We start from the raw sequence: 18,050 nt of genomic DNA on the forward strand, positions 1-18,050 counted from the left end.
ACACCAGCTCCTAGGAGATCACCGTCAAGGACACTCCATAGTTCTCGTCATGGACGCTCATGCTCCTCACGAGATCATGACACTCATGTCGCCACTCTTACTGCAGGTCAAGATCACCCTCACACCGCCATTCCCATATGGATACATCTTCCAGAGACTATACTCCTACGTTGTCAGATTCGCCTCAACCTCGCTCCTCTCCAGTTGATGACATCAACACTTTTCAGGAGGTCCTGGTTTTGCGGCGCAACATAAGTGAATTTATCAATGAAGACTCCTATTCCATCGACGTCCATCATCTTTAAAACTCTCCACCAACGCGCAGCCTCTAGATCATTACTTCCACTAGTGCTAGGCCTGCTGGAGCCAGCCATGGAGTTGTTCCTTACGCCTGCTGCGACAAGATCAGTACCATCAAGGTTACAAAAGAAATATCGATCACTGGAGCAGGATCCTCTGTTCCTTCGTGCCGACCCTCCTCCAGACTCAGTGGTGATTTTAGAGGCACGAAAATCTCACACCACCTCATCTGCTACTTCTCCCCAAAGATAAGGGGAGCAAAAAAGTGGATTCATCAGGACGCAAGATTTGCAGCACGGCTGCTACATCCATGAAAGCGGCCAGTGCCACAGCCCTTCTTGGAAGGTGCAACAGTGCCTTATGGGATTTCATCCTCCACTTTGCAGACCACCTCGCAAAAGAGCACCATGAAGATTTTCTAGAAGTCGTCCAGGAAGGGGCTATAGTTTCAAATAAAGTCATCAGCGCTTCAGCGGACTCTTACAATCTAGCTGCCCACACCTACTGACACAGAATCTCTTTACGTTAACACCGTGGCTGCGATTAACATATCTGAAGCTAGACGCCCAGTTATGCCTGCAAAATGTACCCTTTTCCTGCTCCACCCAATGATGAAAATGAAAACGGAAATGGATACCTTAAAAGTTGTTGGATTAGAAAAATCTAAAGAACAACTACGTTCATTCCGCCCTCATCACTCATGTTTCTCCGTACAGAGGGTTCAAACCCCTCAATGGCAGTACGGCAGATCGCAACAATATCAGGGAATGTACCAGTTGTGGCTCAAAACAGAGAGAGGTCGGAACTTTCAACAAAACTAACCAGGGAGGATGTCGACCTGCTGCAGCATAACCCTGAATCATCTCTTCCTCCTCTTCTGTTACCCGCTCTGGTAGGGGGAAGCATTGTAAATTATCTGGCAGAGTGGCAACACATAACAGACTTTTGAGTCTTGAATATTGTCAAACATGACTTTCGTCTTGGATTCGCTGCCCACCACCATCCATTCCTCTGATTTCATCCAAGATTTGCCTCAAGCTTTAACAAGAGGAAGTCAACACTCTGTGCCAAAGAAGGCAGTGGAACTAGTCCCTTGAAACCAACGAGCTCAAGGTATCTACTCCAGATACTTCCTAGTGCAAAAGAAAGGCAGACAAGCATTCAGGCCGATTCTCGACTTTAGCATAGCAAACAAGTGGATCCGGAAGGAAAAATTCAGGATGCTGGCCTTACACCAAATTTACCCACAACTTCAAAGGGGAAGACTGGCTCTGTTCAATAGATCTACACAATGCCTATTTTCATATTCTGATCACAAAGTCCCATTGAAAATTCCTCAGGTTCGTCATGGGACAGAATCACTACCAATACGCAGTTCTCTCATTCAGCCTCAAGTCAGCGCCCAGAACCTTCTCCAAATGCATGGCGGTGGTGGCAGCGCACCTTCGGAAACTCAAAATCTCTGTATATCCCTACCTGGACGATTGGCTGATCAAAGCATCCTCATTCACAGAAGCCCAGGAATATTTCCTGTGGACGTGCGATCTGCTTCATCGCTTGGGTCTGCATGCCAGTGGTCAAAGGTCCACGTAATCTCAGATTCAGGTTCTACATTACTTAGGAGCTACCATCGATACGTTGCAGGAAAAGGTGTTTCCTTCGGAAGAACAAAGGTTATCCATTCTCCAAACATGGCTCAATCTTCAAAGGATAACCCATCCATCAGTACGCATAGTCTCCTCGCTCCTCGGCCCGATGACCTCTTGCATATTTCTGACTCTCAATGCCCGCCTGTAGGAAGGTGGATATCTGACTATGGTTGCCCCCAACTTTTTGCCTAGTGTTTTGCTGGTTGTCGACATAGTTGGCCTGGGATCCTGCTATTCAGGACCTCAGGCTTCCTGCTCTCTCTGTTAAAATGGACGTCATGTACCTTAGGTACATATCTAATTGGATACTGGGTCACCTTATCAGCCCCTGTACAGTGTACCTTAGGTACCCAGGGCATAGGTGCACCCAGGGCCTACCAGGGGCTGCAGCATGTATTATGCCACCCCTGGCTGGCCATCCAAACTGACACAACTGGCTGGTAACACAGCTGAGGCAAGGTGGTGTAATCACCCTTGGCTTTAGATATAGTATATCTATATCTAAACCTAAAATGGACACACATACTCCTATAAGTCACTCCTATGGCAAGCCTTAACAATCCTGGAGGCAGAGTTCTTGGAATTATGTGAGATTGTGCTCTAGCATGAGCTAAGCCTGTCTGCAGCTTTCGGAACCAGGTCCTTTAGCTGTTTCCATGCTAACGCTATACCATATACTCTTTAGTGCATTATAATCCTTGCGGTTATTGCTAACTTTGGCATAGCATTATCAAAACATGTCGAGTAAGGTGTCATACGAATTGGAATACTACCCAATCGGCAATTCTGGCGACAGGGGTAGCATTCCACCCTTTTAGAGGGACACGACATGTATGTAACTGTGAACCCCGGTTAAAGTTAACTCGAGCCTCAGCATCACAAAATGGATGCTGCCACCACAGACACAAGTATGTCCTCCTGCTGCTGGGAGTCCTTCCAGCGAGGGAGGCGTGGACAAAGGGTTTCCTTCCTTGGGAGGGGCTAGCACCACCCCAGACAGGATTTTGTGTATTAGGTAGGACAGGCCTGAAAGGAATGAGACATGCCTGGGGCACACAAGGTGTCCCTGTGCATAACCCAGTTCAACCCAGTTGCTGGGGCACTCCAGCCCCAGCTCGAAACCGGACAAAGGATAGGGGTGTAACCACCCCCCTTCCTGGTCCCACCCATAGGAGGGACCTAGTCATAGTACAGCCCTCTTTAGGAGAATAAAGGTAGGAGCTGGTCCCATTCCAAATTAGATTAATCCGGATTTGAAACTACAAAGAAGAAACTCTGGACTTCAACGTTCTGCTCCACAGAAGACTGAAGAAATCTCCCTTGTGGCCAAGGAGTGACCACCCTGCACAAGCAGGCACCATTAAGTGTCCTAGCGGTTCACTTTGTCGTCCTTCCTGCCGGAACCAGACTTCAGAGCCCGACGAGACCCGGACTCCCAGACCTCTCCGACCTCTCCGACCTCTACCTACATCTGCAGCACAGCTGAGATCCGTGGGTGCAACGAAACACGTGGGACCGGCCATCTTGAAGAAACTGCTCTTCACTTCCAGCACGACTTCAGAGGCATCCTCGACGAAGTGCTTTGGGGAATGAGAAGCCCCAACCCAGAGCAGCTCCTGCACAGAAGATCAGCCCTCCAGCATCCACGAGATCTGCGTGGGGCCCTTTTGCTTGATTGCTGCTCGACGCGTTGTCTGGTCACTTGCCGGCTGGCTAGTGGCCTCCTAGACGACGATCCTTGAAATCTACACCGCTGGTCTGGTTGCTCCAGACTGGCCCTTGCTTCCCTGCAAAGGAGAAGCACCCCGGAACCTCCTGGTCCGCACCAGACGCCTTTTCCACTCACCGCGTGGGTTGCCTTTGCCAAGGCCTGTTGACGCCGAATCCGGAACCAACACCGCCGACAGCGAGAGCCTGCGTGGGACAGCTCGTGCCTCCATCCTGGTCGTCGAAGACAGCACTGGTCCACGTGGCTACAGAGTCAAGCGTCCACTCTTCACCTGATCGCGACAACAGCATCTGGTTCCTTCCTGGTTCCACTCCAGTCACTGGCTAGGGACTGTGAACATTGTCCCCTCTGCTTTCAGGTCTTCATCTTCCTTGATCCACCCTTGGATCACTCCGGACAGCTTCCTCCTGGTCGCCTGCAGCATCTTTTCTTCAAGGCTCCATTGACTTCAACGCAGAAACCCGACTCACTTTCACACCTATGCACCCGCAGCCCGTGGGTGAGGTAACGAGAGCATTTCGGTGCTCAAGGGTAGATTGACTCTCCTAGTGTCCAGTTATCCAGTCGTTTTAGTCCTAGCTAGTCAGAACTGTCTATTACTTACCTTTTCGTAATTTGTACTGTCCATTGACTTTGTTACTCATCTCGCTTGTGAGTTCACACTCTGCACACGCGTTCCGTGGGCCTCCTATTACTTACCTGAGGTTAGGGTAGTGTAGTCCCAGCGATCCTACAGCCTCTGGACAGCTCCATTCCTTCTATCGATTTCCTTATACCACTTGTTTAGTATATGGTTTGTCGTGCACCATTGTAATTCGTGCAACTTAAACTTATTTATCCTAAGAGTCTTGTCATGTGCTTAGCCCTCTGATCTCATAAATAGTTCAGAGATGTTTGTTATTAATAAATATATTTTTTATTTTCATAACAACCTGTGTGGTGTCCTTTCACTTGATATTCAAGGGGTTATATGTGGTAAAACAGCTGGCTTCACATGCCAAAAGAGTTTAGCCTAAGACTGCTTTGTCCATGCTACCATTAGGATAGCTGGTCTATAAGGTTGACTTACAACCAATCACCATAAGGGTTGTTTAGACTGATACAAGGTGATCTCTAGTGAGCATCATATATCAGGCCAACTTCTCACACCGCCTCCACCTGCGTCCTCTCCAGGAGTGCCTGGAGGACCAGTGGAACCAGTTCTCATTGAACTGTGAGGACAAGATCAGCCTCTCAACTCATCAGTGGAATTTCTCCAATGGTGGTGTTCCCAGAAGAATCTCCTGAGGGGAATGCCTTTTCACCACCTTCCACCAACACAGACCATGGTTACAGACGCCTCACTGTTCGGGTGGGGAGCCCACATGGAACACCTACAGATACAAGGGCTATGGTCCTCGAGAGAACAAGCATATCATATCAACTTTCTGGAACTCCGAGCAGCACACCTGGCACTCAAGGCCTTTCATCCTGCATTCACGACCAACAACCTGCTTGTTCAGATGGACAATACAACCACCATGTACTACCTGACAAGCAGGGGGGAACGCAGTCCAGAGCCCTGTCGCAAGAAGCCCAATCGATCTGGCACTGGCTCATCACCAGGAATCTAACGCTGGTAGCTGCGCATCTGCCAGGGAAGCAGAATATCCTCACAGACGTGCTCAGCGGGGTTCTCGACGAAATCCACGAGTGGGTGCTAAACGAAGAAGTCGTGCAAGATATCTTCAGTTTGTGGGGCACACCACCTATAGATCTGTTCGCTACAGAGGAAATAAAAAAAATCAGCAACTTCGCCTCCAGATTTTACCATCCAAGGTCACTATGGAATGCCCTATGGGTCGACTGGTCAAACATATTTCTTTAATCTTTTCTTCTAATACCACTAATACTGGCATTCCTGCACAAACTGGCGTCCACGACAGCACAAATGATACTCATTGCCCCAGAATGGCCGATGCAACTGTGGTTTCCGGACCACCTTCACCGGTCCACATCTCAGACTGCCTTGCAGACCGGATCTTCTCATGAAGTTCATAGGTCAACTGCTACACCCCAGCCTTTCCTCCTTGAGATTGGCAGCATGGCTCCTGAGATAGTGGAGTATGGTCATCTAAATCTGCCTCAGGACTGTATGGACGTTCTGAAAAAAGCGACCATCTATACGAACTGCTTATGCTTTTAAATGGAAACAATTTTTTATTTGTTGCTCCTCCAAATAAATTGATCCCACTTCTTGCCAGGAAGAAGTAATTCTCCTGTATTTATTACATCTTGCCAAATCTGGCCTTCAATACTCCCCAATCAGAGTCCACTTGCCTGCTCTCACGGCATACAGGAAAAGTCCTTCACAAATCTTTCTTTAGGATTCCGGCTATTCAAGATTTCCTAGAGGGGTTAAAGGTCTTCTCTCCCATTAGACGTCCTTCACCTCCATGGGAGTTGCATGTGGTACTGTCTTGCCTTATGCTTCCTCCTTCTGAACCTATTCACAAAGCTTCATTACAGCACCTCCCGTGGAAAACTGCTTTCGAGAGTTGGTGAGATCCAGGCCCTTTGCACCCATGAACCTTACATGGTATTCCATTCTTCCAAAGCTGTGCTGCACACGCATCCTAAGTTTCTCCCAAAAGTGGTCTCAGATTTCCACGTACACCAGACTATCGCTTTACCCACATTCTTTCCAAACCCTTCGTCACCAGCTGAGACCGCTCTCAATTAGCTGGATGTTAAAAGGATGTTAAATTCTATTTGTACAAAACCAAGGTAATTCGTAATTTCAATTACAGCCCAGTCTGCACAGGTTTAGCTACTTCTAAACAGTAAATCTCTAGGTGGATTGTCTTGCATTCTCTGCTGCTATCAGCTAGCCAACAAATCTCTTTCTGGTAGGCCCAAAGCTCACTCTACTAGAGGCAAGCTACTGCTGCCCTAATGAGGAATATTCTATCAGCAGATATTTGCAAGACCGCTATGTGGAGGTCAGTCCTTACATTAGGCACTACTGCCTGAACACAGATGCTAGGGCAGATGTGCAAGTAGGACGGTCTACCCTCAGAAATCTTTTTACTTAACAGGGTTCATCCCTGGGGTTTTCTGCCTATTCCACCGCCTTAGGGGGGATGAGCTTTCTATTATATTCAACGCTTATGACTATACATGGAAATCCCCTACGAGAGAAGTTCTAGTTTCTTACCTGTAATTCTAGTTCTCTCATAGGGGTAGTTCCATGATAGTCATAAGCAGTCCTCCCTCCTCCCCAGTGGAGTGGACAAATTATTTCATGCTCCGTTATTATCGGTTTAGTGCAGCCTTCAAAATGACTCTGGCGGAGCATGATGGGATCTTGGTGATCTCTCTGCTCTTAAAGGCAAAGTCTTCTTTTTCTTCGCTTTTAATGGCAGCCTATGCCGCTACATTGCCCTGTACTTCTTCATCTCTGTTTTGCAGCGTGAATCTTTTCTGGATTCACATGCTGCGCATTATTTCGCCATCTTGTGGTTGGGTCTGGAATTGTTGTATTTCTTCTTTTTTGTTGTTGGTGGGTGTCGACATACCACCATTTGGTGTCTTCCTGTGACGTCGACGTGCTTCCTCCGGAAGCTCCCACCTTTTGGTCACATCTTCAGATTCATTTTTCCGCCTTTGGGTCTGAATCTATACGGAAGGAGCTCCAGAGATTAAGAGAGAAGAATCAATGAAAATTGTTAAAAAGTATATAAAACAGTAATAAAAGGCTTTTCGGCATACCGGACTACTATCCGACAAACCGGAGTACGCCAAAATGGGGAAAGTACGGAACTTCGACACGGAGAATGCGCATTGTGGGCTCCCTGTGCGCGGTAATGGACAAGACACCTTTCAAATTCTGCAAGAATAGTCATCATAAGTACGCTCAAAAAGATCAGCATCCATTCTGCAACCTTTGTCTGCATCTGGGTCACCGAAGTGAAGATTGCAACGCTTACTCGGCCTTGACCCCAAAAACCTTGAGGGTAAGGGAGAGACAGAGAAGGGCCAACTACAATATGCAGGGCCAGGGGCCAGCACCGTCGCTTCGAGATCTGGGCCTTTCCAGCGAGGAGGAGGACAACGTCGCCGAAGGCCCTGATGTCAACTAGGACATAGACATCCCAGTCGTAGAGGTCGAGAAGAATACTTCGAAGGAGGTAATGTCTCAAAGACCTAAAAAGGATCCTCCGCGTCGAAACAGTCGACGACCTCAGCCGCCTCCAAAGAGAAACAATCCATTGGATCCTTAGACTAGGACTCTGTGACTGCGAAGACTCTAGAAAAATCAATGAATTCGAAAGAAGGTCACGAAAAAGAATCCTCGACGTCGAAACAAGAAAATATGAAACAGCCTTCGACAACAGTGTCTGCATCGTCAAGCACGAAGAGAAAGGCTGAGGGTCTCAACGCCAAAACACATGCGTCTGAGATCAAGAAAATTAGACTAGAGGCAGAGATGGTGAATATTTTGCAACGTAAAAAGAAATTCAACAACAGCTTGAAGCAATTCGAGATACTGTCAAACATTGACTGGAGCAGAGAAAACAGTTGAGGAATTGCAGCCGCCAATGAGTCCCTAACCGCTCGAGGAGGAGGAAGAAGAAGAGGAATTCTTCGAGGATGAAGGAGACGATGAGGCACTAATGTATGTGGGCTCAGCGACCTTGGAGGCTCAAGACCTACAATGGCAGCGAATCACCAGAAGAGGCGGTAGACACGTATCCTTCTAGGCCTTCACCACCAGATGACATTGGGATGTACAACCAAATCATAAAAAGGGCAGCAGACCCATATGGAGTGCAACTTGAAGAGGAAAAGACACAATCCTGCTTTCTACTAGAAACGTTACTGCCTACACAATCAAGGAGCCAGTTTCTACCCATCCTACCAAGTGTACTGGATCAAGGAAAAGAGGCATTTAAAGAGCCTGCCACTTGCAAGGCAGTCACACCAAGAGGTGAGAAGAAATATACGAATTCTTCAAAAGACCCACTGTACATCAAAGGGTCAGTGACAGCTGACTCCATCATTACGTCTACTGCCAGAAAAAGAGCCAATGTACCCACAAATGATGGACCACCGCCAGACAAGGAGAGCAAGACCTTATGGGGAGAACGGTCGAGAGGAGTGCAGCAATTCAGTGGCACATTGGAAACTCAAAAGCATGCATATCCGCATTGTGAATAGGGAGGAGTACTACTAAAGCACCTACCTGAACAGTTACAAAGAATATTCTTGTACAGGTTGTCTGATGTTCCTCAAGCTTGGCCACCCTGCTTCACTGCAGGGGTATACGTTGAGTCCTGCCATGTCCTCACTAGATAATTCCCTTTCTTACTGCCGTTTCCTCTTCTCCAAGTTGTGGGTCCCTGGGGTGGGTCGGTGGTATCTCAGCCTGTTTGGGGGGGTTGGAGTGGGTACGAGGTTGGGGGGTCCTTTTGACGCTCTGGTTTGTTGGGGGCGGGTTGCTGGGTGGTGGCTGGGAAATTGGAAATGCTCCTGGGATTTTTTTTGAGTTGTGATGTTTGCCGCATTCATTTTATCTGTTTTTGCTCTGCCAGGTTCTGGTTCCCAGGTCGTTGACTGGATCGGGGATTGGGCGGGGGTTGGGGAAAGGTCCGGTGGAGTGGGCGGGGGTTGGGGAGGGGGGTGCTGTGGGTTTTCCCTGTGTTCCACTGTAGTTGGGGTTTTGACATTTTATCTTTACTGGTTCTTTATAGACCGATCGCATCACTTCATTGTGACTACTGTTTTCTTCTGCAGCGAGTCAGTGGTAAGGGTGACCGTCCTGCCTCCCTGTCGGTTAGAGCAATTATGTTGCAGCATATCACCAGGTTCTACCCGATGCATGCCCGACTCTCTCTTCGCCTCCTTTCACTAAGGCATAGTACATCATGACTGACATCATTTGTTTGACCTGAAACATCTGAGGTCTTAACGATAACCGAAAAGACAGGCTCATCCATTCTCCTCTGCAGCGACACAAGGTAGACATTTGTCTCTTACAGGAGACGCACCCTTTGCCCGAGACCTCCTCCAGACTCCAGGCGCGCTACTGGGGAGAATCACATTCCTCGTTTTACTCCTCTTATGTGAGGGGGTTTCCATTCTGATACGTCGGGGTATTCCCTTGCAAACTATTCAGGTACTTACGGATCCTGACGGTAGATACGTGATTCTACATGGCTCCTTGTTGACTTAACCCATGACGATCGTTGATGTGTACGGCCCCAACTCGGATGATCCCGATCTTTTCACCCATATATGGCACCTCATCTCTTCCCTCGGCCCGGCGGCTCTTCTCTGAGGGGGGCATTTTAATGTTAATCTTTCAGCGGCATTGGACCGTTCCGTCCCCCATTCTTCCCATCCGCGTGCTACCACCTTACTTCAGTCCATACTTACTGACAAATCGCTGTTTGATGCCAGGCGTCATATGTGGCCCGTTGCCCGCGAGGGCACCTGCGTCACAGGAACTCGGGCTGCTGCTCACGCATTGATTTATGGATCACCTCCCAGAACGTCCTCACTTAGCTCACCTCTGCCACTCACATGGCACATACTTTTTCGGATCATGCACCAGTTCAAATCTGTCTCCGTCTCCCTCACTCCCCACAGCGAGCATTCACATGACGGCTCCCTCCGAATGCACTCCGTGATAGTCTTCTGTGATGAGATCCAAACAGCAATCACTAATTATTTTGATTTAAATGTGGGTTCGGTGGTTTCGGCTTCCTTCCCGTGGGAAGGCTTCAAAACAGTAATACGGGGCGAATGCATCTCTAAACAGGCCGTGTCCTTCTTTCTATCTGCACCACTCTGGCAAAGCTGGAAACTGAAATCAGGGCTCTGGATGCCGCTCAGGCTGCCCACCCCAGGCCTGAGACTCTCGCGCTTTAAAGGCAAAAGCACACTGAATTACTGAAGAGGCTGATAGAGAACTTGCCTTTCTGGGCAGAGAAGCCTGAGCCCGTCGCTTCGGGGAAGGTGACTGCCTGGAAAGACCTTGGCCAAACTTCTACGTCCCCCCTGCGTTGCGTCGTATGTTACGGCTCTTCGTGATGGTGGCCCCACTAGAACCTCTTCTCCTGAGGAAATCAAGGCCCGTTTCATGGCTTATTACTCGCATCTCTACACCGACGGCTCACCCCCCCCTCGCGTGAGGCCTTCGAACAATATATCGAAACCATTGCGTTGGTATGGCTAGAGGATTATATTTGGAAATTCTTAGACGAGCCCTTCACTAAGGAGGAGATACTTGCTGCCATCAATAGCTTACCTAGTGATAAGGCCCCCGGTCTGGATGGCCTTCCAGCCTCTTTCTATAAAACTTTGGCATCGCTCTTAGAACCACATCTGGCTGCCATGTAAAACGATTCCTTCGACAATGGCCTTTTCCCTCAGTCCCTCCTCCCCCTTACGGATGCCACAAAACCATTTACGCTGGATCTTCCCTTTGTTTGGGCCTCTGGCCCCACCCTCTTCTAGGCATTTGGTTGAGTAGGGACTTGTACGTCCTCTGGAGGTCTAACTATGGGCGTGCAGTGGATTGGCTAAAGTCTAAAATTCCGCATTGGAATTGGCTCCCTCTGTCTCTTGCCTGCTGTATAGCCATTGCCAAGATGGTGGTTCTGCCAAAGTTCCTCTATCTCTTTTTTAAATATCTCCATCCTCCTTACTTACTGTTCATTTCTTTCGTAAAACCCTATGTCGGTAGGAGATATGGGCGCTCCTAATTTTAAGCTTTACGCCTTAAGCGCTCAGGCCAGCTTTATGCATTTTTTAATCCACCCCTCTCCTTATCAACCACACATAGCTGTGGAGACTGACATAGCATCTCCCTGGCCGCTGACCACAGCCCTATTTGCGCTGGTCCAGGTCCGAACTGCGCCAACTTTCCAATGTCCCGATGCTGTTGGCTATCGCCATGCCGATTGTGCAGCATCCTGCTCCCCCCCCCCCCCCCAACCACCCGGCATGTCTAAACATGCCTCACGTTTGGGCCTGTCGACATTGGTAGATCTTTATCCCAGTGACACGTTTTATTCTCTTCCCACCTCTTCTGGTCCGTTGGACACCTTACTATTTTATCAGTTGCCCGGTATATGGCGGAAGTTACATCCTACGTTCCCCCAGCCTCCGCCTACGATGCCTGCTCTCGATTTCATATATACATACCCAACTCCGCATAAAATAGTCACTAAATTATATGCCCTCACGCTATCATCCACTTCCATCTTCACAGATCGAGCGCGCATAGCGAGGACTTGGTCATGGACATCGCTCGGGCTGACTGGCTCTACTACTCCAATCAGACGAAGAAACGGTTATCCAACTACCGGCTTCGTCTTATTCATTTAAAATATTTACATAGGCTATACCGCACTCCTGCTCAGCTTCACAAATTGGGACTTATACCCACCGATAGTTGTATGCGTTGCACTGCTCCTGCTGCAGATTTTGCTAATCTAGCGTGGCTGTGCCCTAAGGTGTCAGATTTCTGGCAGGGGGTATGCGCCGCTATCTCCCAGATAACCTCTGCACCGGTTCAGCCCGATCCACCATTGTGTCTGCCAAGCTTTGTTAAATTCTGCCCCAATGCTTCTCGCCGCTTGATTGCAATGCTGCTCGTTCTTGCTAGGCGTAGGGTGGCCATGTACTGGGGTCGCAAACCGGCACCCCAGTTCGCTCATTGGCTTGAAGACTCCTCGAGATGTCAGACCTTGCTATCTGAATTCTGGGACTTACTACCCGCGATATCTAACCCAATTGACATATGGGGACCCTTAATGACATATCTTCACTCCCGACTTCATTTGAGCCGTGCTGCCTCACCCACGCTTCCTGCCGGCACACTGTCCACGGCAGCCGCTGGTGCTGGTCAGTAACTGACTCCCTCTATCCCCCAGCTTTCCCTGCTCACTGTGCTTGCCCCCATCCCGGCAGTTGTGCCCCCACTTCCTTTAGAAAAATTATTAATTTTGGTGTCATAACAGTGCCTCACGGAATTTGTCTCTTGCATGTTGGTGATGTCATTACATTTATGATATTCGGCTAAAAATCCATTGTGTGCAGTGCTCTGATGCAAAATGTACTCTGATTGTATTGAATTTGTCAATAAAGGTTTTGGAAAATAAATAAATAAGAACGTATATTAGATAAAGTGCTCTGGGGTCCACGCAGATGGGCGAGCCTATTCAACGCTTACGACTATCATGGAAATACCCCTACTTACAGGTAAGAAATTATACCTTATTTCTTACTGAGTAGGATGGCAAGGGCGTCTTAAATTGACATCCGAGAACGTGGCTGCATGGCTCCTGAAATCATGAATTATGGACACCTAAACCTACTACAGGAATGTATTGATCTCCTGTGAAAGTTGAAAAGACCATATGATAGCTCAAACTAGTCCTAGCAAAATTGATGGTTCCTCCTTGTGAGCCAGTACATAAGGCATCATTGCAACACCTCACTTGGAATTTTGCTTTTCTGGTAGCCATTGCATCTGAATGTAGGATTAGCAGAATTCAGACTGTTTCTGCAGTTGAACTCTACACGGTCTTTCAAAGAACCAGGGTGCTATGCGAAAGCATCCATCCTGGCCAAAAGTGGTGTCAATCAGTCAGTCATGGGTTTGTTGAGCACGACTACTCACCCGTAATGGTCTCAAGGCACTGGGGCGAAGGGGAGGTGCAGGATCCAGTCCATCAAGGAGGAGGTCTATCGAAGAGCTATGTTTTGAGGTTTCTCGTGAAGATGAGGAGTGATGTCTGTGGAGCAGTAGGGCGTTCCAGGCTCTGGCAACGAGGAAGGAGAAGGAGTGCCCTCCTGATCTGGACTTCCTGGTGCGCAGGACCACAGCGTGGGGGAGCTGGGCTGATCGTAGAATCCTTTGGGGTGCGTGGAATTCGAGTTGGCTGGTCTGGTGTTGTGGAGGGCTTTGTGTGCATGGGTGAGAATCTTGAAGGTGATTCTAGCCTCGATGGGGAGCAAGTGGAGTGTGCGCAGGTGCTGGGAGATGTGGAAGTGTCATGGCAAGTTGAGGATTAGCTTGCGGGTGAGGTTTTTGTTGATTCCGATGTAGAGTGCATTGCCGTAGTAAAGTCGGCTGATGACGATGGCATGAGTGACAGTCTTTGTTCGAGGGGAATCCATTATGAGGTCTTGCGTAGGAGGCGAAGGATGAGTTGCCCCCTGAAACTAACCCACAACCCATGTCTGGATTGAGAGACTGCCAAAGCTGCCACCCAGCAGACATGTTGCTGGACCCCTGGGTAGAGAGCCATCCGCTCTCTTGGGTCTGCAACAATGAACATCTCGGACAAGGTGCTAGGTCTCCTCCCCCAGGATGGGCAGGGGAGGCTTCAAAGGCATGCCGCCTTTGTGAGCCTCTCCAGACCACTTGCTGTACTCCGCAACTGGTCCCCACTGGCTCTGACACCCACTCTGGCGGGAAGACTGGTGGGAAAACCTAAGTGAGGAAAGGGGGTGTGTCAGCCTCTGCCAACCGAGGTGAAGCACAACTCCGGGCTACCGCCATCTTGAGGATGGGGAGCCCTACCCAATCAGGACTAGGCTCCTGCCCCCCTCCCACTGGAGAGTGGCAGGATAGGGGGTATACTCAACCCAGGAAAGGGACCCATTGGTCCCTGACCTTTCCCTACCTGTAAACGCCCCTAAATGTAGTATTCAGGGGCACCCTGACCTTCAGATCCTGATTACTAAACAAGAAGAAGAACAAGAAGAAAGAAGACCTGCCGTGCAGCTGCTAACAAGAGGATGACACCAACTGATTTGGCCCCAGGCCTGTCGACCCTCGAACCTGCTCCTGCTAATTCCCGGCGTCTCCTGTGGTTAGCAACCTCGAAACCCCGGAGGACCTGACTGCCTTACTCATCCAAAGACTGAGACTCCCACGAGCAGTGGTTCTGTTCTAACAGCAACAACCCCTGGTGCCAGCCAGGAACCGCAAATCCAGCACACTCTGCACCCGCCAAGCCAGGCCTGTGCCTGAGTGAACAAAAACCACAAGGACGCCCCCCCCCCGGCGACTGTGACCACGAATCCAGCACCCAAGGACCCTCCTCGATGCCCTTGACGACGCCTGCAGCCTCACAACCAGGGACCCCTCAAACCGCGACCAGCTGAGGGTAAGATTTCCTGACCCCAAAAGACACCCCGGCGCCCTGCGGCCCCCTGTGCCCTCCTCTGGGGTGCCTACCTAACCTACAGCTTCCCAACCTACCTCTCGAAGTGGTGGTCGCACCTTAAGAATCTTCATCCCCTAGCTTTCAGCCTTTGTTCATCTTGTAGCTTTCCCATTGAAATACATTGGGCATCCGACGGCCTAAAAGCACCTTGCACCAAGCCGCCGAGTGCCACTGGAATTGCAGCATCTGTCCTGTTCTACTTCCCCACTTGCCCTGTGTAAGTGACCAGGAGCCCAGCTCCTACAGCTGCGCTGTCTGCCTGCTAGCAGCCACCAACAAAAGGCCCCCTGCCCGCCATAGGATAACATTGGGCCTACTCACTCTATACCCGGCTGCCCCTGTGCCGCTCAGGGTGTAAGAACTGTACCTACCTGACCCTGGGAGACCCCGGAGTCTTACCCTCAAACCATACCTCTGCTAGTCGAGTACTTAATCGAAAACCGATAACTTGCATTTTCCCCAATAGGGTAACATTGGCTAGTTTTGAGTTTTGAAACTTTGAAATAATCCTTAAAAATCATCCGATCAAGGAAAGCGAAAATACTCACATGTGACCAGGAGGGATCCCAGTGCTGGTTCTTTTGTGTCCAGCACTGACCCTGAAAAGTAATTACAACTGTGGTTTTCTGATAACCTGATTTTCCTCCATAGGATAACATTGCTTGGTTTTGACCAAAATTATTTTAAGTGTCGATTTTCAAAGCATACAAATATTCCTTAAAAATCACGTGTGTAATAAAAACGATTTCTTTCAACTGTTTACAGGAAATGGACCAGGGCTGAATCCAGGATCCAGCCCTGAGTAAGAAAAACATTTGTAAAGTGATTTTATTGCATTTACTGAACTTCCAATTGAGCTCAATGTTATAATTGTGTTTAACTTGTGTTGAAAATTGCAACAACTGTAACTATTGAATTTAAAAGTCTATTACTATTTAAAAGTATTCAACTGTAGCATCTCCTTCTGAGAAAGTCTTTTTCTACCTACTTGTGGTTCTAAAATAAAACAGCAATTTTTTTTATATACAAAACAATTGGCCTAGAGTTCAGTTATTGAGTGTGTGAGACCAGTTGTTGACTGAGTGTGTACAACAAATGCTTTACACTGTCCTTTGATACTGCCTTACTGCTCGACCAAGCTACCACTTTAGAGAGTAAGGTTATATCTAACTTTAAACTCTGCCAAACCTCTGGAGATTGTAGACTCTGGCTCTGTATATACTGCACCAAAGTAAGGTACAGTGTGCACACTTTCTTACAGGGGGTGGTTGGTGAGGGTTCAGTGTGTTGGCTGTCTTCCTCAAAGTTGTCGTAAATATTCTTGATTTTGTGGTGGAAGAAGGTGCTGAGTTTGTCGCAGAGGTCTTGTGATGGAGGGATGTCTGTAGACTCGCTTAAGAGCTGGGCGAACTCCTTGATGATGCTGAAGAGTTATTTGCTGTTGTGCACGTATGTGGAGATTCTGTCTTTGATTGCTGTTTTTCTCATATTTCTGATGAGTTTGTGGTGTGTGTTGGTGGCGGCTCTGAAGTTGTTGTGTGCTTCTGTAGATTTGGAGTTCCCACAGGCCTTTTCGAGGCGGAAGCATGTGAGTCTGGACTCTCTATAGTAAGCCATGGCTTTCTTGGCGTGCGTGTTGTTGTTCTTCTTGAGGGGGGCTATGGTGTTGGCGCTGTCTGAGATCCATCTGTATATTCAAATGACTAGTTTATTTTTACCTTGGATGAGGACTTCAAACAATATTCCTATGATGCTGAACTAGCATTACATGTGAGTAACGTTTTCTAGGAAGATAATATGAAGAGAGAAAGCTAGAAAACATACTTTTAAGCCTGTTGAATGGAGGAGTACCTTGCGAGAGATGGATATGGCTGTAATGATTTAGTTGTAGATCCCTAAAATGTATAGACCATTGGTTTTGGCCTTTATGTTGGTTAAAATGGTGATAAGTTAGAACTGTATTATTATGATTTCTTTAAAAAGAGGTTTTGAGACCTCAGCTGAGTTTAACTTTGAAAAGTATACCTTTCGGTTATTATGATGGGTATTATTTGGAGCTGTACTAAAAACGTTTTTCTATAGTATGAAGTTTAACAAAAGTGCATGTATTTCTACTTTTCAGATCAAACAGCTTTAATTTGGAAAGAAACATGGGTAAGCCATATCCACATAAGTCTGTTCATTCTAAATTGTTCAAGAATTTTTAAAGTGTTATTTCAATTTGTATGACTATTCTCAGGACCCTTTCGACCCTGTCAAAGGAGGTACTGATGTCCCTCAGTTTAAAGTTATTCTGCTAATTGACTACATTACATGACTGCGTAATTGACCATTTCTCTTGAATCTCCTTAGACAATAAAATAGTAATGTGTATACATTCAGTGTCCACAATCTTTTTTTTTTTTATTGTGTTGTACTGTTATAGTTGAGGTGCTTTTACTGTGCCACAATGGGTTTTAAGTATTAAGATACATTTTCTCTAAAAACAAACATTGAGCAATTGAGATCCACAGAAAGGTTTCTTCTGTGAGTCTTAAGAAAGTGACTGCAAGTTGACTTGAAGATGGTGATGAAAGCATTTAACTAAATTGATTAATTCTACTCCCTGGAGGGATCTACCTTGAGATCCATAGTACTAGTTAATCCTCTTCATGCATCATTCCGGTCCAGAGGGGATATGCTGAACATTGTGATCCATCTCGGAGTGTTCAAGGAAGTACTATAACCCTTTCCGCCAGCGCGGCAAAGGTGTAGCCACGCCCCCTGCGAGGCCACGCCCACCAAGGAACCAGTATAAAAACGCTAGTAAGCGCAACGAATTCACAACAACTTGAAACTCCCTCTGAGGCGGAAGCCGGAGGTTTGCTATCTGATCACGCATTGTTTGTTTGCTTTTAAAAAAACTGTAATTGATTTTAGACCACTTATTCTCACAAGCTCACCTGCTGAAACGCTGCCTCTTAGCGCCAGCCAGACCCCCAGATCGACCTGGAAAACGCCCTTTCCGCCAGCGCGGCAAAGGTGTAGCCACGCCCCCTGCGAGGCCACGCCCACCAAGGAACCAGTATAAAAACGCTAGTAAGCGCAACGAATTCACAACAACTTGAAACTCCCTCTGAGGCGGAAGCCGGAGGTTTGCTATCTGAT

General features: G+C 47.9%; 1 protein-coding gene across 4 annotated transcripts in view; it reads left to right on the forward strand.

Moving 5' to 3' along the window:
• TASOR (transcription activation suppressor) overlaps positions 1 to 18,050 on the forward strand; it is a 939,357-nt gene that overhangs the window by 182,723 nt on the left and 738,584 nt on the right. For all 4 annotated transcript variants that reach the window (XM_086939126.1, XM_086939124.1, XM_086939127.1 and 1 more), the window contains exon 8: positions 17,026 to 17,057. In XM_086939126.1, coding sequence (XP_086795252.1) covers positions 17,026 to 17,057 — 32 coding nt within the window. The remainder of the gene's footprint in view (positions 1 to 17,025; positions 17,058 to 18,050) is intronic.

This window comes from Lissotriton vulgaris, chromosome 9 (assembly GCF_964263255.1).
Source record: "Lissotriton vulgaris chromosome 9, aLisVul1.2, whole genome shotgun sequence".
Classification (NCBI taxonomy): domain Eukaryota; kingdom Metazoa; phylum Chordata; class Amphibia; order Caudata; family Salamandridae; genus Lissotriton; species Lissotriton vulgaris.